Source organism: Pseudophryne corroboree, chromosome 2 (assembly GCF_028390025.1).
Source record: "Pseudophryne corroboree isolate aPseCor3 chromosome 2, aPseCor3.hap2, whole genome shotgun sequence".
NCBI classification, from domain to species: Eukaryota; Metazoa; Chordata; class Amphibia; order Anura; family Myobatrachidae; genus Pseudophryne; species Pseudophryne corroboree.
The window spans coordinates 77,550,808-77,573,110 of record NC_086445.1 but is presented as its reverse complement, the minus strand read 5'-3'; the positions used below and the strand labels follow the sequence as shown (position 1 = coordinate 77,573,110).

The 22,303-nt window shown below is 47.2% G+C and overlaps 1 protein-coding gene across 1 annotated transcript in view; it reads right to left on the bottom strand.

Moving 5' to 3' along the window:
• The window catches only part of LOC134990141 (ferroxidase HEPHL1-like), a 209,947-nt gene that overhangs the window by 5,299 nt on the left and 182,345 nt on the right, over positions 1 to 22,303 (bottom strand). Inside the window, exons 15-18 of the mRNA XM_063950651.1 lie at positions 21,171 to 21,277; positions 17,344 to 17,566; positions 8,298 to 8,437; positions 687 to 849 (exon numbers count right to left, since the gene is read on the bottom strand). Coding sequence (XP_063806721.1) covers positions 687 to 849; positions 8,298 to 8,437; positions 17,344 to 17,566; positions 21,171 to 21,277 — 633 coding nt within the window. The remainder of the gene's footprint in view (positions 1 to 686; positions 850 to 8,297; positions 8,438 to 17,343; positions 17,567 to 21,170; positions 21,278 to 22,303) is intronic.

Below are 22,303 nucleotides of genomic sequence, written 5' to 3'. Positions count from 1 at the left end.
TTTGCATAACACTGTCAGGTGCCTAATTTCCAAATTCTGAGAAACTGGGACTGTGGCTGACAAGTCACGAAGTGGTCGTCCAAAAAGTGCTTTCGAAATTAGGCACCTGACAGTGTTATTTGAAATTGGAGGTCTTTCTGGGTGCCGGTTGTTAAAATCTGGAGCTATGGCACGGAAACTTCGTTCTTCAGACATCAAAATGACCGCCATCTTCAGTTACCTGCAACAAAAAAAGTGTTGTAGTTTTTGAACCATAACTGCTATTTCAAATCTGTTTGCAACAATACACTTTTCAACAAATTCTGATGTTGTCTGACATGTTACACGACCCCCTTTCCATTGGAAAAAAAACTGACTTAGATTCAAGATAGCCGATTTCAAGATGGCGCCCATGTTCGGTACATACCCTAAAAGATAGCCCACCTCACCCAATACCTTACTGGATATTCAGTTTTCCCATTTCCTGCACAGTTTTTGAAACAAAAGGGTGTACTGCGACTTTGGAATCACCCTGTACTGGTTTCAGCTTGTCAGATAAAACGTCTGTCAGTCTGACAGTACATGCCCAGCATAGGTCAATTTACTTTACACGTAATGATGAGTTAGAACGCTGTGATTTGTGCTATAAAGTACTAGTCACTACCGGAGAAGTTTAGATATGGGCGGATATCACTCGCACTCCATACCTGAGCGTGGCTTCACAGTAAATGTCGTTTCCATGCCAGCTTGAATGTGATCCGAGACATGACAGTGCAGCAGCCAGGTACCAGGGTTAATCGCGACCATTTCTATTGTCTGAAATGTCCCGGGGATGAGATCAAACACATCTGCTCGGTGCGCCTTGTCCTTCTGTAATGCAAAAAAACAACAACATTCAACATAAATTATAATTATTATTATTATTATAATCCTTTAACAAAAGATGTGACCTGTTGTTAAAGACACAATGTTGGTTAGTGAAATGGATAGTGCACTATATAATACAAACACTTTGTGGCTGGGCCTGTGTATAATAAGCATGTTACACACAGCTATGTGCAGGCATGTGTATATAAACACACTGCACGCAGCTCTGCCTGAGCACATATACTTACACGCGGGCCTGTCTGGGCACATGTACACAAGCATGTCACACGCAGCCCTGCCTGGGCACATGTACACAAGCACGTCACACGCAGCCTTGTCTGGGCACATGTACATGAGCATGTTACACACGGCACTGTCTGGGTGGACCTCAGGGGCGCCGACAGCTGTGCCTGGCCCAGGTAATCGGAGGGCGTGTGGCCAATGCAGGAAGGTGTGGCCAGGACGGTGAGCAGCAGGGGGTAGAAGCGATTGCTCACCCTTCCACACATCAAGCAGGGAGAGAGAGGACACTGCTGGAGCTGCCTCTCTCCCCACTGCAGCACACAGCAGTGTGTGTGCTGCGCTGGGTTAGAGAGGCTGCCGCTGCAGCAGTGTGTGTGCTGCGCTGGGTTAGAGAGGCTGCCGCTGCAGCAGTGTGTGTGCTGCGCTGGGTTAGAGAGGCTGCCGCTGCAGCAGTGTGTGTGCTGCGCTGGGTTAGAGAGGCTGCCGCTGCAGCAGTGTGTGTGCTGCGCTGGGTTAGAGAGGCTGCCGCTGCAGCAGTGTGTGTGCTGCGCTGGGTTAGAGAGGCTGCAGCAGTGTGTGTGCTGCGCTGGGTTAGAGAGGCTGCAGCAGTGTGTGTGCTGCGCTGGGTTAGAGAGGTTACCGCTGCAGCAGTGTGTGTGCTGCGCTGGGTTAGAGAGGCTGCCGCTGCAGCAGTGTGTGTGCTGCGCTGGGTTAGAGAGGCTGCAGCAGTGTGTGTGCTGCGCTGGGTTAGAGAGGCTGCCGCTGCAGCAGTGTGTGTGCTGCGCTGGGTTAGAGAGGCTGCCGCTGCAGCAGTGTGTGTGCTGCGCTGGGTTAGAGAGGCTGCAGCAGTGTGTGTGCTGCGCTGGGTTAGAGAGGCTGCAGCAGTGTGTGTGCTGCGCTGGGTTAGAGAGGTTACCGCTGCAGCAGTGTGTGTGCTGCGCTGGGTTAGAGAGGCTGCCGCTGCAGCAGTGTGTGTGCTGCGCTGGGTTAGAGAGGCTGCAGCAGTGTGTGTGCTGCGCTGGGTTAGAGAGGCTGCCGCTGCAGCAGTGTGTGTGCTGCGCTGGGTTAGAGAGGCTGCCACTGCAGCAGTGTGTGTGCTGCACTGGGTTAGAGAGGCTGACGCTGCAGCAGTGTGTGTGCTGCGCTGGGTTAGAGAGGCTGCCGCTGCAGCAGTGTGTGTGCTGCGCTGGGTTAGAGAGGCTGCCGCTGCAGCAGTGTGTGTGCTGCGCTGGGTTAGAGAGGCTGCCGCTGCAGCAGTGTGTGTGCTGCGCTGGGTTAGAGAGGCTGCCGCTGCAGCAGTGTGTGTGCTGCGCTGGGTTAGAGAGGCTGCCGCTGCAGCAGTGTGTGTGCTGCGCTGGGTTAGAGAGGCTGCAGCAGTGTGTGTGCTGCGCTGGGTTAGAGAGGCTGCCGCTGCAGCAGTGTTTGTGCTGCGCTGGGTTAGAGAGGCTACCGCTGCAGCAGTGTGTGTGCTGCGCTGGGTTAGAGAGGCTGCCGCTGCAGCAGTGTGTGTGCTGCGCTGGGTTAGAGAGGCTGCAGCAGTGTGTGTGCTGCGCTGGGTTAGAGAGGCTGCCGCTGCAGCAGTGTGTGTGCTGCGCTGGGTTAGAGAGGCTACCGCTGCAGCAGTGTGTGTGCTGCGCTGGGTTAGAGAGGCTGCCGCTGCAGCAGTGTGTGTGCTGCGCTGGGTTAGAGAGGCTGCAGCAGTGTGTGTGCTGCGCTGGGTTAGAGAGGCTGCAGCAGTGTGTGTGCTGCGCTGGGTTAGAGAGGCTGCCGCTGCAGCAGTGTGTGTGCTGCGCTGGGTTAGAGAGGCTGCCGCTGCAGCAGTGTGTGTGCTGCGCTGGGTTAGAGAGGCTGCCGCTGCAGCAGTGTGTGTGCTGCGCTGGGTTAGAGAGGCTGCAGCAGTGTGTGTGCTGCGCTGGGTTAGAGAGGCTGCAGCAGTGTGTGTGCTGCGCTGGGTTAGAGAGGTTACCGCTGCAGCAGTGTGTGTGCTGCGCTGGGTTAGAGAGGCTGCCGCTGCAGCAGTGTGTGTGCTGCGCTGGGTTAGAGAGGCTGCAGCAGTGTGTGTGCTGCGCTGGGTTAGAGAGGCTGCCGCTGCAGCAGTGTGTGTGCTGCGCTGGGTTAGAGAGGCTGCCGCTGCAGCAGTGTGTGTGCTGCGCTGGGTTAGAGAGGCTGCAGCAGTGTGTGTGCTGCGCTGGGTTAGAGAGGCTGCCGCTGCAGCAGTGTGTGTGCTGCGCTGGGTTAGAGAGGCTGCAGCAGTGTGTGTGCTGCGCTGGGTTAGAGAGGCTGCAGCAGTGTGTGTGCTGCGCTGGGTTAGAGAGGCTGCCGCTGCAGCAGTGTGTGTGCTGCGCTGGGTTAGAGAGGCTGCCGCTGCAGCAGTGTGTGTGCTGCGCTGGGTTAGAGAGGCTGACGCTGCAGCAGTGTGTGTGCTGCGCTGGGTTAGATAGGCTGCAGCAGTGTGTGTGCTGCGCTGGGTTAGAGAGGCTGCCGCTGCAGCAGTGTGTGTGCTGCGCTGGGTTAGAGAGGCTACCGCTGCAGCAGTGTGTGTGCTGCGCTGGGTTAGAGAGGCTGCCGCTGCAGCAGTGTGTGTGCTGCGCTGGGTTAGAGAGGCTGCAGCAGTGTGTGTGCTGCGCTGGGTTAGAGAGGCTGCCGCTGCAGCAGTGTGTGTGCTGCGCTGGGTTAGAGAGGCTGCCACTGCAGCAGTGTGTGTGCTGCACTGGGTTAGAGAGGCTGACGCTGCAGCAGTGTGTGTGCTGCGCTGGGTTAGAGAGGCTGCCGCTGCAGCAGTGTGTGTGCTGCGCTGGGTTAGAGAGGCTGCAGCAGTGTGTGTGCTGCGCTGGGTTAGAGAGGCTGCCGCTGCAGCAGTGTGTGTGCTGCGCTGGGTTAGAGAGGCTGCCGCTGCAGCAGTGTGTGTGCTGCACTGGGTTAGAGAGGCTGCCACTGCAGCAGTGTGTGTGCTGCGCTGGGTTAGAGAGGCTGCAGCAGTGTGTGTGCTGCGCTGGGTTAGAGAGGCTGCCGCTGCAGCAGTGTGTGTGCTGCGCTGGGTTAGAGAGGCTGCCGCTGCAGCAGTGTGTGTGCTGCGCTGGGTTAGAGAGGCTGCAGCAGTGTGTGTGCTGCGCTGGGTTAGAGAGGCTGCCGCTGCAGCAGTGTGTGTGCTGCGCTGGGTTAGAGAGGCTGCCGCTGCAGCAGTGTGTGTGCTGCACTGGGTTAGAGAGGCTGCCACTGCAGCAGTGTGTGTGCTGCGCTGGGTTAGAGAGGCTGCCGCTGCAGCAGTGTGTGTGCTGCGCTGGGTTAGAGAGGCTGCCGCTGCAGCAGTGTGTGTGCTGCGCTGGGTTAGAGAGGCTGCCGCTGCAGCAGTGTCCTCTCTCTTCCAGCTGTCTACATCAGAAGAAAGTCCTAAAACGGGAACTTAATCAGTGTGGGGTCAATGGGATAACGCAGTTACACTATCTCAGTAACTGGATCCTCTATACAGAACATACGGTTGGATAATATATGAGCACACTGATAATTCTCCTTATAAAGGGAAATGCGTCCAGGCCTCACATAGAGGACTGCGAGTACTGCCAGGCTCTGCTTTATATATAAATAAGAATAGACGGACACTAGTGTCTAGCAGCTTCTGCACTCCCTAGCAATCATTACGTCTCCAGTAAAATGAACATGGAATAAACCTAGTTGAGTGCCAGATCTACTCATGGAGGCAGCCATTTTCTTGCTCCACTTGCATTACATCTGAATATCTACAGCTGAATACAGGGTGGAGAAGGCATGCCCTCATCACAGAGGGGATGTGACCACGCCTCTAGGGGTGTGTCTCATGCTAAAGGTTTTAGGATGTCCTTTACAGATCTCTGGTCTCCTCCTGTCACCCAATGATTGCTGTGTGCACCATTAGTAGGTGGGCATGGCACCCGTACAAAGCTACTCTGCTATGCAAAGCAGCAGTGAACATGACACAACTCGCAACTGCCTGGCTGATTGTGACAATCACGCCCTGATCGTAATGGCGGGACAAAGTTTTCAAAGTGGGACAGTCCCGCTGAAATCTGGATGCTAGGTGGTATGTAATATGTACAGGTATGCATGAGATACTGATATCATCATATTAATCAATTATTATTTATAAGTTCCTACAAATTCCGCAGTCAGCATACATGTAGCATGAATACTAATTAAACATAAAGAGGCATGCAAGTAAAATTACAAAGATAAGATTATAAGGGCAAAGTCATCATACAGCCTCGGTTAGCCCCTATTAATTAGATATCCAGCTTGCCATGAGTTGCCGAAACGGACAACAAATTGCTAGAGCAATTCACTACTGCTTTGATGTGGGTAGCTCTGAGAAGCTGCTGTCTCTGCCTGCCCTAATGCGGGGTACACACTAGTAGATATTTCTGCAGATCAATTCATCTGCATATATGTCTATGGACGGACCGGGCAGTGTGTATCAGGACTGACGTTAGGAACTGGGCAGGCGTTTACATGTGCCCATCCAGTTCAGCTGTCAATCACTGCCGGCCGGTGCAGCATGTGTACAGGCGGTCGGCTGACCGCCCATACACAGAGCGATGCACTGATATATCGGTAGATACACTGGCCATCGGCTGTGCTACAGGGCGACACAATATGTCTGTGAACGACGGCGTTCACAGATATATCATTCATACACACTGGCCGACAGACCCGCGATATATATCGGCCGATATATCGGCCAGTGTGTATGCACCAGGGGGGTAATTCCAAGTTGATCGCAGCAGGAATTTTTTTAGCAATTGGGCAAAACCATGTGCACTGCAGGGGAGGCAGATATAACATGTGCAGAGAGAGATAGATTTGGGTGGGGTGTGTTCAATCTGCAATCTAAATTGCAGTGTAAAAATAAAGCAGCCAGTATTGACCCTGCACAGAAATAAAATAACCCACCCAAATCTAACTCTCTCTGCAAATGTTATATCTGCCCCCCCTGCAGTGCACATGGTTTTGCCCAATTGCTAACTTTCTTGCTACTGCGATCAACTCAGAATTACCCCCCATAACCGCTAATTGGTTTTCAGAGTTTGATGAATATCTAATGTGCCAGTAATTATGAATAGGCCTGTTACTTAAACACTTAAAAATATAAATGGTCAGGTGTTTGTATTATTGAATTAGGTTAAGAACACCTATTTAAAATATATCCAATCCGATTTTATAAAAAAATTAAATAAAAAAGTTTACATAAAAAAAAAAAATTGGTTTAAACATCGATGGTCGGAACATCGCGACCATCACAACTTTGCTTTTTCCCAGCACCTGCTCCTCTATAGAATCCAGGGTCCAGAGGAAAGGTGAGGGTCTTCTTTATAACATTTCACCAGCGGCTACTAATGTATGGGGTGGGGGGTGCTGCCGGGCTGCCCGATCAGCAGTGATCAGCAGCATGGCAGGCACAGAGGGGAGGGAACTAGGAAGCAGAGGGGCCGGTAGGTCCCTCTGATAGCGGCAGCTGCAGGAAAATTCTCTTCCAGCAGCTGCACAGTGGCCTTTCTGACTGGGCGCACCAGATGCCACCACGCCCGGAAAGTGGTGAAACCATGTACTGTATTTCCGCATGTGTAATGGGCTTGTTCAGCTTAATGAATTGGCCACTTAAATGACATTACAAGTAGCCCATTGTCAAGTAGTAATTGAGTAAGTCAACGATAAACATGAAGCCCTAACATTCACACTAGCAGTGGAGTAGCCAGAACTTTGTGTGCCCCATAGCAACATTTTGTGGGGCCCCTGCTTCTACAGAGACACCTCTCTGCAGTCGTTGTTAATTTTATGCCCCATAAAGTGCTCTAGTTCATTTTTAGAACCATAGTAGAGCCTTATTTAATGTTATGCCCCATAATAGTGCTCCAGTAAATTTTCTGAACCATAGTAGTGCTTTAATTAATGTTATGCCCCATAGTTGTGCTTTATTTTATTTTATGAATCATAGTAGTGCCCTAGTTCACATTATGCCCCACATTGTAGGGCCACCACTACATATGACACAGTACCTAATACACATTAGGACATGCAGTGCCCCTAGTTCATATTATGCCAGACTATAGTGCCTCCACTTCATACTGTGTCACATTACAGTGCCTCAGCTCATATTATGTAACATTATAATACCCTCCTATTAATTTCATACCACATAACATTGAGCAGGTCCAGGGGCATACCTAGATATACTGTAGACTCCATGGCAAAAGTTTGTAAGGGTACTTATGTACTACCCAATGGGGAAAAATGTATATAACATATGTAACTTTGACAAGGAAGATGGGCTCCTCTCAGCTCTGGGCCCCATAGCAGCTGCACTCCCTGCACCTATGGTAGCTACGCCTTTGCACACTAGTAAAACTTATACATAGAACTTAATGGGTACACAAACTAAATTTGCTTCTTTGTTTAATCATCAAGTTTCTGGCAGACAGGATACTATAACAATAAAGAGAAAACGACAACAGTGACAATGTTAGAGACATCGCCACCTACTGTCTCTCCAGTGCAGCTTCTCAAGCAATGCTTGGCCTGCAGTTGTTACAGCACTCAAACACATACTGTATGTGGTAGACAGTGAAGTTGTAGACAAGAGATATGGGGGCTAATTCAGACCTGTTCGCTTGCCAGGGTTTTTTTGCAGTCCTGCATTCACATAGTCGCCACCCATAGGGAAGTATATTTTCGCTTTGCAAGTGTGCGAACGCATGTGTAGCAGAGCTGTACAAACAGATTTTGTGCAGTCTCTTAGTAGCCCAGAACTTACTCAGCCGCTACGATCACTTCAACCTGTCCGGGACCGGAATTGAGGTCAGACACCCGCCCTGCAAACGCTTGGGAACGCCTGCGTTTTTCCAACCACTCTCAGAAAACGGTCAGTTGCCACCCACAAACGCCCTCTTCCTGTCAATCTCCTTGCGAACGCCCGTGCGAATGTATCCTTTGCACAAACCCATCGCTGAGCGGCGATCCGCTTTGTACCGGTGCGACGTACCTGCGCATTGCGGTGCATACGCACGCGCAGTTTAGACCTGATTGCCCGCTGTACGAAAACGCAGTCTAGCGATCAGGTCTGAATTAGCCCCATAAGGCAGGCAGGGCCCTGTTGTTGAGAGTTTACAGTCTAAACAGATGTACTATGTGCAGTATATAGATGTGAATGTGAGAGAACAGTATATCTGAGAATCACTCACCTTATAAATGAAGCTCTCAGCATGGAAATGTACAGTATGTATGTCAACTTCATTTCCCATCCCCAGCAGGTACCAGTTGGTCTTGTCCCCTTCACTCATGGTCAGCCCATGGAGGTTTCCATAGATCTTTCCATTTATTGCTGGAATATCAAGATGACACTGATATTTACTTATCAAAAATCTATAGCGTATTGTCAGTACTGTTACAACTCTTATAATCACGAAATCATTTAACCTTGGGATAAACATTCCACCAATTGTATAAATAAAGGGATTACTACTCAAGTCAGAAAACAGACCACAGGTGTCTAGTTTAATCATAAAAATGACTGACAAACACCTATAATTCTTAGGGTCTGACTCAATTCAGGGTGATGTGACGCTATGTTCGGCTGCACATGTTTGTCCATTATGGTGCCCTCCCTGTAGTTTTCCGATGGGGAGTAAGGAAAACTAGTGATACCCCTTTCACATCTCCAATGCCGGATCCCACTCGGGAATTGGAAACGGGTCCTTCCCGGGTGGGATCCGGCATTGGAGACTCTCCTACCTCTTTCGCTGACTTCCAGACCCGGCAATATGCCGGGTCGGTGCCATAGCGGTGGGGGGGGCGGTGCAGGCGGCAGGGGCGGAGGTGGAGGCGGCGCTGGGAGATGAGCTCTGAGAGATGAGTCTCTCCCTATCTAGTAAACGGGTCCCAGGTCGCATCGACCGGGGAATCCGTTTATGCAGCCACTGACCCGGTATTCAACCCGGGAATAACACTGCTTATAACCAGAGTTGAATTATCGGGTCGGGCGACCCGGAAATTCGGACTTGGCGCTTTCACACCGCACACTGACCCGTGTCGACCTGGCAATATGCCGGGTCGATACCGGGTTATTTGTGCGGTGTGAAAGGGGTATGATTTTGCTGGCTACAATGTTCCATTCTGTAATGGTGCATCTTATCCATCGCATTTAGTTGAGTAAGAATACTTACATTGTTTCCTCTACAGCAGCATTCAAATTCGACTTAACTACTGAATTTAACTGAAAGAGCAGTATTTCTATTGTTAGTAACCAATTACAAAGCTCCAACCACTGAAAGCTATTTTTTTATTGAAGTCAGGAACGGCTGCACCTTTAGGCAGCTACACAGGGCGCCGGGATCTGAGGGGGGGACGCCATTGAGTCACAGTTGTACTTAATGCAGACAGCGGCTATGGAACTGAGGGGCAGATTTATTAAGCTTGGTGAAGTGATAAAGTGGAAGGTGATAATGCACCAGCCAATCAGATCCTAACTGCCATGTTACACACTGGGGGGCAGATGTATTAACCTGGAGAATACATAAGGAAGTGATAAACCAGTGATATGTGCAAGGTGATATAGGCACCAGCCAATCAGCTCCCATATGTAAATTAACATTTAGGATCTGATTGGCTGGTGCCTTTATCACCTTGCACATATCACTGGTTTATCACTTCCTTATGCCTTCTCCAGGTTAATACATCTGCCCCCATGTTTGAAAAATGACAGTTAGGAGCTGACTGTCTGGTGCGTTATCACCTTCCACTTTATCACTTCACCAGGCTTAATAAATCTGCCCCTGAGGGGTAAATGGATTATTCTCCTGCTAACGCTCGGTATGGCTCTGGGCCCGCTTCTCTGCGATCAGAGTGCATGCGTCGGCGCAATGTATCACCTATCAGTTTGCCTATGAGGGGATGCGCTAAGTGCGCCTCATTGAGAAGTGAGCTGGCCCATTTTCTACCTCCCATTTCAGCATATCCCCTTCCTTCTGCGCTAGTTTTCTTTCCCATGGGGCCTTGCGCAGCTGTATTTTGCGCATGCGCAATGTGGTTTCCTGGACGCTGGGCCTCTTCTGTAGTAACGGCGGCTGCCTTGTTAGGTGTGGGAGGAGGAGCACGCTGCCACTCTGATGAGCCGAAGGAGGGAAGAGACCACACCGACCGCTACCTGCACGGCTAGCCGTTCGTATATCAGGTAGCGGCATCGCACCCCTTCCAGACACACAGCATGCCGAAAATGACACTGGGGGCAAAGTGCCCTGGTCATTTACCGGCACATTGACCATCGTACAAATGAGTGAAGTGGTACCCAGCACACATAGCGTGTGCTGTAACCACTTCAGCCCATAACACAGGTTGATACATTTAGCCCTTATATAATACTCTGCCTATCTGAAGAGTTGGAAAGTGGGTATTGGTGGTAGTTTTAGAGTATTTAGTAATTTAGAGATGTGCGGCGGGCACTTTTCGTGTTTTGTGTTTTGGTTCTGGTTCCATCCTCGTGTTTTGGATCTGGATTGGTTTTGCCAAAACCACCCTTTCGTGTTTTGGATCTGGATGATTTTGGAAAAAAAACACAAAAACAGCTAAAATCACAGAATTTGGGGGTAATTTTGATCCTACGGTATTATTAACCTCAATAACATTAATTTCCACTCATTTCCAGTCTATTCTGAACACCTCACACCTCACAGTATTGTTTTTATGACTAAAAGTTGCACCGAGGTAGCTGTATGACTAAGCTAAGCGACACAAGTGAGTGGCATAAACACCGGGCCCATCTAGGAGTGGCACTGCAGTGGCAGACAGGAGGGCAGATATAAAAAAATAGGCCCCAAACAGCACATCATGCAAAGAAGAAAAAGAGGTGCATGAGGTATCTGTATGACTAAGCTAAGCGGCACAAGTGTGCGGCACAAACAACATGGGACGTGCTGGAATTTGCCCAGTTGTAATACACGCACAATATTGGTGGCACAGGAGAGCATACCCCTAAACCACACACACACACACACATGGAAAAGCCTGTAAAATTAATTTGGATAATAATAACCCTTTTATTTGAAGCTATTATAATAATATGCAGCACAGGCGAGCGTACCCCTACACCACACAGGGCAAATGCTGTAAAAAAATATTTGGATAATATAAGTAATGTATATAAGCCTTTTATTTGGAGTAAATAACATAAGCACAGGACACCACCACTGGACTTATGGCAGCACAAGACACCACCACCGGACTGATGCAGCACAAGATAGCACCACTGGACTGGATTTATACGACAGGACCACTGGAATTATACGGCAGTATCACTGGAATTATATGGCAGTATCACTGGAATTATATGGCAGTACCACTGGAATTATACGGCAGAACCACTGGAATTATACGGCAGTACCACTGGACATATACGGTAGTCTCACTATACTGGATTTATACGCCAGTACCGCTGGAATTATACGCCAGTATCACTGGAATTATACGGCAGTACCACTGGAATTATACGCCAGTACCACTGGAATTATACGCCAGTACCACTGGAATTATACGGCAGTATCACTGGACATATACGGCAGTATCACTGGACTGGATTTATACGCCAGTATCGCTGGATTTATACGCCAGTACCACTGGAATTATATGGCAGGATCACTGGAATTATACGGCAGTATCACTAGAATTATACGGCAGTATCACTGGAATTATATGGCAGTATCACTGGACTGGATTTATACGCCAGTACCACTCGAATTATACGTCAGTACCACTGGAATTATACGCCAGTACCACTGGAATTATACGGCAGAACCACTGGACATATACGGTAGTATCACTGGACTGGATTTATACGCCAGTACCGCTGGAATTATACGCCAGTACCACTGGAATTATTCGGCAGTATCACTGGAATTATACGGCAGTACCACTGGAATTATACGGCAGTACCACTGGAATTATACGGCAGTACCACTGGACTGGATTTATATGCCAGTACCGCTGGAATTATACGCCAGTACCACTGGAATTATATGGCAGTAACACTGGATTTATACGGCAGTACCGCTGGACATATACGCAGTATCACTGGACTGGATTTAAACGCCAGTACCGCTGGAATTATACGCCAGTACCACTGGAATTATAGGGCAGTATCACTGGAATCATACGGCAGTACCACTGGAATTATACGGCAGTATCACTGGACTGGATTTATATGCCAGTACCACTGGATTTATACGGCATGACCACTAGACATATACGACAGTATCGATGGACTGGATTTATATGCCAGTACCGCTGGAATTATAAGACAGTACCACTGGAAATATACGGCAGTATCACTGGATTTATACGGCAGTACCGCTGGACATATACGGCAGTATCACTGGACATATACGGCAGTAACACTGGACTGGATTTATACGCCAGTATCGCTGGATTTATACGCCAGTACCACTGGAATTATATGGCAGGATCACTGGAATTATACGGCAGTATCACTAGAATTATACGGCAGTATCACTGGAATTATATGGCAGTATCACTGGACTGGATTTATACGCCAGTACCACTGGAATTATACGTCAGTACCACTGGAATTATACGCCAGTACCACTGGAATTATACGGCAGAACCACTGGACATATACGGTAGTATCACTGGACTGGATTTATACGCCAGTACCACTGGAATTATACGCCAGTACCACTGGAATTATACGGCAGTACCACTGGACTGGATTTATATGCCAGTACCGCTGGAATTATACGCCAGTACCACTGGAATTATATGGCAGTAACACTGGATTTATACGGCAGTACCGCTGGACATATACGGCAATATCACTGGACATATACGCAGTATCACTGGACTGGATTTAAACGCCAGTACCGCTGGAATTATACGCCAGTACCACTGGAATTATAGGGCAGTATTACTGGAATCATACGGCAGTACCACTGGAATTATACGGCAGAACCACTGGACATATACGGTAGTATCACTGGACTGGATTTATACGCCAGTACCACTGGAATTATACGCCAGTACCACTGGAATTATACGGCAGAACCACTGGACATATACGGTAGTATCACTGGACTGGATTTATACGCCAGTACCGCTGGAATTATACGCCAGTACCACTGGAATTATTCGGCAGTATCACTGGAATTATACGGCAGTACCACTGGAATTATATGGCAGTACCACTGGAATTATACGGCAGTACCACTGGACTGGATTTATATGCCAGTACCGCTGGAATTATACGCCAGTACCACTGGAATTATATGGCAGTAACACTGGATTTATACGGCAGTACCACTGGACATATACGGCAGTATCACTGGACATATACGCAGTATCACTGGACTGGATTTATACGCCAGTACCACTGGAATTATTCGGCAGTATCACTGGAATTATACGGCAGTACCACTGGAATTATATGGCAGTACCACTGGAATTATACGGCAGTACCACTGGACTGGATTTATATGCCAGTACCGCTGGAATTATACGCCAGTACCACTGGAATTATATGGCAGTAACACTGGATTTATACGGCAGTACCACTGGACATATACGGCAGTATCACTGGACATATACGCAGTATCACTGGACTGGATTTATACGCTAGTACCGCTGGAATTATACGCCAGTACCACTGGAATTATAGGGCAGTATCACTGGAATCATACGGCAGTACCACTGGAATTATACGGCAGTATCACTGGACTGGACTTATACGCCAGTACCACTGGATTTATACGGCATGACCACTGGACATATACGGCAGTATCACTGGAATTATATGGCAGTACCACTGGACATATACGACAGTATCGATGGACTGGATTTATATGCCAGTACCGCTGGATTTATAAGCCAGTACCACTGGAAATATACGGCAGTATCACTGGATTTATACGGCAGTACCGCTGGACATATACGGCAGTATCACTGGACTGGATTTATACGACAGTATCGCTGGATTTATACGCCAGTACCACTGGAATTATACGGCAGGATCACTGGAATTATACGGCAGTATCACTAGAATTATAACGCAGTATCACTGGAATTATATGGCAGTATCCCTGGACTGGATTTATACGCCAGTACCACTGGAATTATACGTCAGTATCACTGGAATTATACGCCAGTACCACTGGAATTATACAGCAGAACCACTGGACATATACGGTAGTATCACTGGACTGGATTTATACGCCAGTACCACTGGAATTATACGCCAGTACCACTGGAATTATACGGCAGTATCACTGGATTTATACGGCAGTATCGCTGGGCATATACGGCAGTATCACTGGACATATACGGCAGTATCACTGGACATATACGGCAGTACCACTGGACATATACAGCAGCACAGGGACACCACCACTGGACTGATGCAGGACAACAAAGCACCACTGCAATGGACTGGACTTATACAGCAGCACTGGACATATGGAAGCAGAGGACACCACCACTGTGAATGGACTGATGCAGCGCAATGCACCACCACTGGACTGATGCGGCACAAGACAGCACCACTGGACTGGACTTATACAGCAGCACTGGACATATGGCAGCAGAAGACACAACCACTGTGACTGGACTGATGCAACACAAGACACTAACACTGAACTGATGCAGGACACTGAGGAAGGAGAAACGTCCTCTCTCTACACTCTCCAATGCCGAAGTGAAAATGGCGGCGACGTGCGGCTCCTTATATGGAATCCAAATCCCGCGAGAATCCGACAGCGGGATGATGACGTTTTGCCTCGTTCTGATTTTCGAGTCAGGAGGGAAAACCCGAGCCTGACTCGGATCCGGGCTCGGGTAGGGAAGTCCGGTAGGGTTCGGTTCTCAGGGAACCGAACCCGCTCATCTCTATTTATTGTAGTTCCGGATTTATGGGCTGGTTATAGTAAATATTCCTTATCACACCGACGGACATCGGAATAGATAAATGGATGTCCAAAGCACCATAATTATTCATTAAAGAGGAGTGCAACCACTGTAAAGGGCCCCATACACAGTGCCGTAACTAGGCATTTTAGCGCTGTGTGCAAGAAACGACATTGCCCCCCCCCCCCATGTAAGATAGGGGCAGGCGCGCGAAAACTATATAGGGGCGTGGCTTTATGGGGAAGGGGCGTGGCCACAAAATAATAGCAATTCATACTACGGTGCACAGTAGTCTCCATTATTCAAATTACGCTGCACAGTAGCGCCACTACACCAGTTAGAGCCCCTTTTATACATTACAGCAGACAGCGTCCCCCTTTTAACACATTACAGCAGACAGTCCCCCTTTTTACACATTACGGCAGACAGCGTCCCCCTTTATACACATTGCAGCAGCCAGCGTCCCCCTTTTTACACATTGCGGCAGCCAGTCCCCCTTTTTACACATTGCGGCAGCCAGTCCCCCTTTTTACACATTGCGGCAGCCAGTCCCCCTTTTTACACATTGCGGCAGATGGTGTACCTCTTTTTACACATTGCGGTAGCCAGGCCCCTTTTTACACATTATGGCAGATGGTGTCCCCCTGAGAGAGAGAGAGAGAGAGAGAGAGAGAGAGATAACATCTCCCCGCTGACAGGCTCCTCGTGCTGGCATCTCCCTCTGTGCAGGCATCGGACAAGGAGGAGGAGGGAGGGGGACTGGAGCCGCAGCAGCGCTATTTCATTGGTAGTAAGTGCCGCTGCAGCTGTCCCCTCTTCTTCCGTATTGGCTGCCTGGCGCTGCTGTGGATGCTGGGATGGAGGAACCACATCCCAGCATCCACAGCAGCGCCGGGCAGCCAATACGGAAGGAGAGGGGACAGCTGCAGCGGCGCTTACTACCAATTAAATAGCGCTGCTGCGGCTCCAGTCCCCCTCCCTCCTCTTCCTTCTCCGCTGCCCGGCGCTGCTCTCTTCTCCCTCCACAGCGCGGCGCACGGCGCAGACTTCAGAGGCGGTATGTAGTGAGTCAATTTGACTCATTACATGCCGCTGGCCGTGCGCCCTTAGGGCAACTGCGCTGTGTGCCAAGCCCACTTGGCACACACGTAGTTACGGCCCTGCCCATACACTTATGCAACCACATGTCGCAGGCGATCACCCCTGCAGCCTCCCGGAGGGCAGGATCGCCCAAGATACATCGTATGCTGTCCTTTTGCATACGATGAATCTTGGGCGATCCCAGCCATGCCCCCAGGTCGGACCTAATTGAATGTGCAGCACATTCAATCTGGAGGATCCGATCCGATGCTCACGGGAACGCGCATCGGATCGGAGCGACACCACCTCCAAAATGCCCGATTTCATCCGATATATCGGGCCGAATGCCCGAAATCAGATGAAATCGGGCATTATCGCTCTAGTGTATGGGGCCCTTAAGCATCTGCATCCATTACTGGATTTGGAGGATCTACACCGTGTTGTTTCACTTTTTTCCATCTCCTGGGTATTGGAACAACGTAAGTGAACAAGATGTAAAGAGGAAACTCTATTGCTGAGCAACCACTACAAGACAACAATGTTAAGACTGTCCAACTCCTACCTATGTCATTTATACTGTATGGTGAGTTTTTATATTCCACCGTATTCCTCCACAACTGTATAACAGTATATACTATCATCTTATTTTCTTTCCCTTTCGTTTCACAACCACATTTCTGGGAGAACATTATATTACTATTACACACCAATAAGGCAGAGAACGCGCCAGGACAAAACACCTTAGCTATAACTACAACCCCCTGGAACATAAGTTGAACAGTTATAACATCACAGGCTGCATATTAACATTGAGGTATACAGTATGGGTAAGCACAGTGGCACAGTGGTTAGAATTGCTGTTTAACTGAACTGAGGTGATAACTTAATTCCTGACGACAGTCCCTGTGGAAATTGTATGTTCTTATTGGTTTCCTCTGGGTACTCCAGCGTCCTTCCACACGCCAAAACATACCACTGGGTTCTGATGTAAATGGCAAATAGTGTATGTACAGCGCTGCAAGATTAGTGGCGCTATATAAATGAATGATGATAAAAATATAGCTATATATGATTTACATACTGTAGTACATTTTCAATAACAGGAATAAATAAAGAATGCTGTGTGATGTAACGGACATGAATGGAAATAAGGTCATTATACCAAAGAGCTTACAATCTAATTATATTCTGTATGTGATAGTTGAAATTGACCATGAAATAAGTAATGGAAGACTGAATGTCACTTACAGTGCATTTTGTTGCTTTCCTCAAATTCTTCTGTATTAGTGATATCGCTGAGGTTTTTGTGAATATAATGTTGTAAATTTTCTTCCAAGTACCACGATGTGTTTTCATCAAACACCAGGAACAGTAAAGCGAATTCCCGGCAAATATCCTTCCTCAGTCCCTTGTTGTTTAGCACACCTTTCCTGCAGGTTAATAATGGTCCCACCAGGCCACTGTACAAATCCTATGTAAAATTGACATAAATGGAAAATGATTCCATATAAATCTCATTGTATAAGGTATTGGCCCTCATTCCGAGTTGTTCGCTCGCAAGCTGCTTTTAGCAGCTTTGCACACGCTAAGCCGCCGCCTACTGGGAGTGAATCTTAGCTTATCAAAATTGCGAACGAAAGATTAGCAAAATTGCGAATAGACACTTCTTAGCAGTTTCTGAGTAGCTCCACACTTACTCGGCATCTGCGATCAGTTCAGTCAGTTTCGTTCCTGGTTTGACGTCACAAACACACCCAGCGTTCGCCCAGACACTCCTCCTTTTCTCCAGCCACTCCCGCGTTTTTCCCAGAAACGGTAGCGTTTTTTCGCACACACCCATAAAACGGCCAGTTTCCACCCAGAAACACCTACTTCCTGTCAATCACATTACGATCACCAGAACGAAGAAAAAACCTCGTAATGCCGTGAGTAAAATACCTAACTGCATAGCAAATTTACTTGGCGCAGTCGCACTGCGGACATTGCGCATGCGCATTAGCGACTAATCGCTCCGTTGCGAGAAAAAAATAACGAGCGAACAACTCGGAATGACCCCCAATGTTAGATTGAGGATAATAATAACCAAGATAAAAATAACATAAAAGCTCTAGCAGATTATGAGAATGTATGATAGAGTGACCTGGGCGCCCCCTTTCAGTGGCTGGGTGCAGATGTAATTACTGATAATTCACTTTTTTAACCAGTATAGTCAGTAAATATCTCAAAATGAATGTCATCCAATTATATAAAAAATGACAATAAATTTAATACAATATGATAAAACAAACATGCATAAAACATTCCTAAGGACAAATGTCCCAAACTCAGAATGAAATCGTACCCAAAGGGTAGCAAAGGAGCCGCAGGTTATATATACGGCAGGGTGGTCCAGACTTCACCCTGCTCTGGCTCCTAAGCTTACCACCGGAACCGGAAGTGGAAATCAGTACTTCTAAACACTTAATTTTCAACTTAGTATTGCTCTGGTGAGTACTATATAACATAAGAAAGCAATCAAGTTTCAACACTGTGTGGTTAAAATGATCTTTAAGGAGCTAGAGATGCGCCGCCGAGTGACCGGAAGTGACAAGTCCCGACAAATTCTCTAAAAGGACTGTTGAACATGGACTTTCATTTACATATACAACTTGTTCACTAACCTCCTTAAATGATTTTTTTGTATATATACATATCCAGTTAGCAATGGTACTGTAATCCTTTTTCATGGGGTCCTTACTCCTGACCCTGAAAGAACTTTGCATGTATTCGGTGAACTCCGAACCGGAAGTGCATACCCACCATCTTTAAAAGCCATTCTGGACACACAGTGAACACATCAAGCCCTGAGGAAGAGGTTATACACCTCGAAACGCGTTGGATATTGGACATCTACACGTTTGGCTATTGGACATCCACACTTCTGGGTCCAGGACGTTTGCGGATAGACCTCCATTGGTAAGCTTAGGAGCCAGAGCAGGGTGAAGTCTGTACCACCCTGCCGTATATACCACCTGCGGCTCCTTTGCTACCCTTTGGGTACGATATCATTCTGAGTTTGGGACATTTGTCCTTAGGAACGTATTATGCATGTTTGTTTTATAATATTGTATTACATTTATTGTCATTTTTTATATAATTGGATGACATTAATTTTGAGATATTTACTGACTATACTGGTTAAAAAAGTGAATTATCAGTAATTACATCTGCACCCAGCCACTGAAAGGGGGCGCCCAGGTCACTCTATCATACATTCTCATATCTGTTTCATTTGGGGGTAAAGGAAACCCCTCAGTGTGTCCAAGGCAGCACCAAAAAACTTTCAGCGCCCAACGAGTTACTCCAAATTTCATATTTTCTCTAGCAGATTATAACTAGTGATGTGTGGTTCGGATCTCAAAAACGGCATCTTATTGGCTATCGGCTCTCACGTGTTTTAGATAGCCAATAGGATAAGACTAAATAAATCTAAACTTGCGATACTTTGGACAAAAGAACTGAGTAAATCCGGTCCAGCACTTCTCAAATTATAAAAAGGATCTTGGTAATTACCATTTTTTTCCATAGTTTGTTTCTTCAGGCTACTATAAATCATTTATAAATCTGCACAGTCTGCAAAGTGTGATGTGACTATGTGGTGAGTAGAGAGGTTTTGGAACACCTCTCTCAGCTTAGTATAAAATCCTTTCTCTTGTTCTCCATCCTCTGCCATCACATGATATGCTGAGAGCTACAAGTGTGTGTACGCGCGAGTGTGTGTAAGAGAGAGGTTTTGAAAAGGAGATAATGAAAGGACAGCTAAGAAAAAATCATGTTTAAAAGTAACTTAATTTGCTATTTAAAAAAAAAAAGCTATAGAAAGCTTTAATGAAACAATCCCACACTTATACTTTATTGTAATATACTACAATGGAAGCAGAGAAAGACTGTATGCTGCAAAGTTACACATTAGTAAAAAAAAATGAAAACACCTTTAAATTCTTGCAAACATAAGCGGAGATTACATTCTATGTATACACACACACACACACACACACACACACACAAAGCAACACTTAAACTCAAAAGGGCTGATGTATCAAGCGGTAGTAGAAGATTTGAGAAGTTCCCATAGCTACCAATCAGCTTTGAGGAAGGATTTATTAAGTACTGTACATTTTAGAAGATGACAAGTAGAAGCTGGTTGGTTGCTATGGGAAACACTGTTCCACTTCTCCATTTTTTTCACTGCCTGATACATCAAAGTCCACGACACCCATAGACTGGGAATAGAACATGTGGTGAGCACAGCAAACCACCAAGCCTGCAAGGGGCTTCGTTGCGCACGCCCCCTGCCGGCATTCTGGCGGACGGGATCCTGGTATCGGCATGCTGAACCCCGGGATTCCGACCGCCGGTATCTCTAACCAAACCCTTTCTTACCTATGACACAGATCACGGTCTCATTTTTAATACTTCTCTGGATGTCAAACAAGTATACATGCCACAATATTTTCATTACACTGGCTGAAACGGGATCTTTCACATTAATCAGATGCAAAGTTGAAAGCCCAATGGGGCAGATGTATTAACCTGGAGAAGGCATAAGGAAGTGATAAACCAGTGATATGTGTAAGGCACCAGCCAATCAGCTCCAATATGTAAATTAAACAGTTAGGATCTGATTGGCTGCTGCCTTTATCATCTTGCATATATCACTGGTTTATCACTTCCTTATGCCTTCTCCAGGTTAATACATCTGCCCCATAGTATGCTGGGCTTAAAGGTGTCCTCTACACCTCTTTAATCTCATTTAAATAATATCCTCAGTGAAACAAAATCTCATTTGTGCATATGCATGTATGATTAGCAGCAATCCGGTGCCCATCCTTTAATAAGCAATGAACACCCACACCCACCCAGCTCCTCCCCTCCCGGCATGTGTCACAAGCACAGCAAGAGGTGCACGTTCTACACTTCCGTAAATGACCTGTAACGTTACTGAAACTGCAGGCATGACCTGGTAAGTAAGCACAGGAGTGGTGATACTAAGCATCTACATACATTTAACTCAACATACGAGTATCTTACTTCACCTTCACAAAATCTTCCTTGGAATAATAAGCCCACGTTATACAATCTGGGTCATTACTCCCTGGTCCAGATCTTTCTAGAACATTCCATCTATAAGTGTTTATTCCTCCTGGAGACACATGCAAATAAAATAAGAACAATAAGAAATTATTAAAACCACATGTCAGCAATCACACAGGTGGGTACACCCGCATTAGCTGTCCCTCTGTCAAGCCATTAAAGGAACATCCTAGTAATTTACGGGCGTGCCAAATTTCCGTCCATAACATAGACCAGGGGTTCTCAAACTCGGTCCTCAGGACCCCACACAGTGCATGTTTTGCAGGTAACCCAGCAAGTGCACAGGTGTATTAATTACTCACTGACACATTTTAAAAGGTCCACAGGTGGAGCTAATTATTTCACTTGTGATTCTGTGAGGAGACCTGCCAAACATGCACTGTGTGGGGTCCTGAGGACCGAGTTTGAGAACCTGTGACATAGACATTTGTGTTTCGAGGCTGTATTTATCAAATGATTTTAATTCTGAAAAGTCTTTTTGTTAAAGGGGTGGGAAAAAAAAGTTGTTACCTCTATACCGGACTATTATATATATTATTTATAATATGTATGTACCTTGGGGGTAATTCAGAGTTGATTGCAGCAGCAAATTTGTTAGCAGTTGGGCAAAACCATGGGGGTAATTCCAAGTTGATCGCAGCAGGAAATTTTTTAGCAGTTGGGCAAAACCATGTGCACTGCAAGGGGGGCAGATATAACATTTGCAGAGAGAGTTAGATTTGGGTGGGTTATTTTGTTTCTGTGCAGGGTAAATACTGGCTGCTTTATTTTTACACTGCAATTTAGATTGTAGATTGAACTCACCACACCCAAATCTATCTCTCTCTGCACATGTTATATCTGCCCCCCTGCAGTGCACATGGTTTTGCCCACCTGCTAAAATATTTCCTGCTGCGATCAACTTGGAATTACCCCCCATGTGCACTGCAGGGGGGGGGGGGCAGATATAACATGTGCAGAGAGAGTTAGATTTGGGTGCGTTATTTTGTTTCTGTGCAGGGTAAATACTGGCTGCTTTAGTTTTACACTGCAATGTAGATATCAGTTTGAACACACCCCACCCAAATCTAACTCT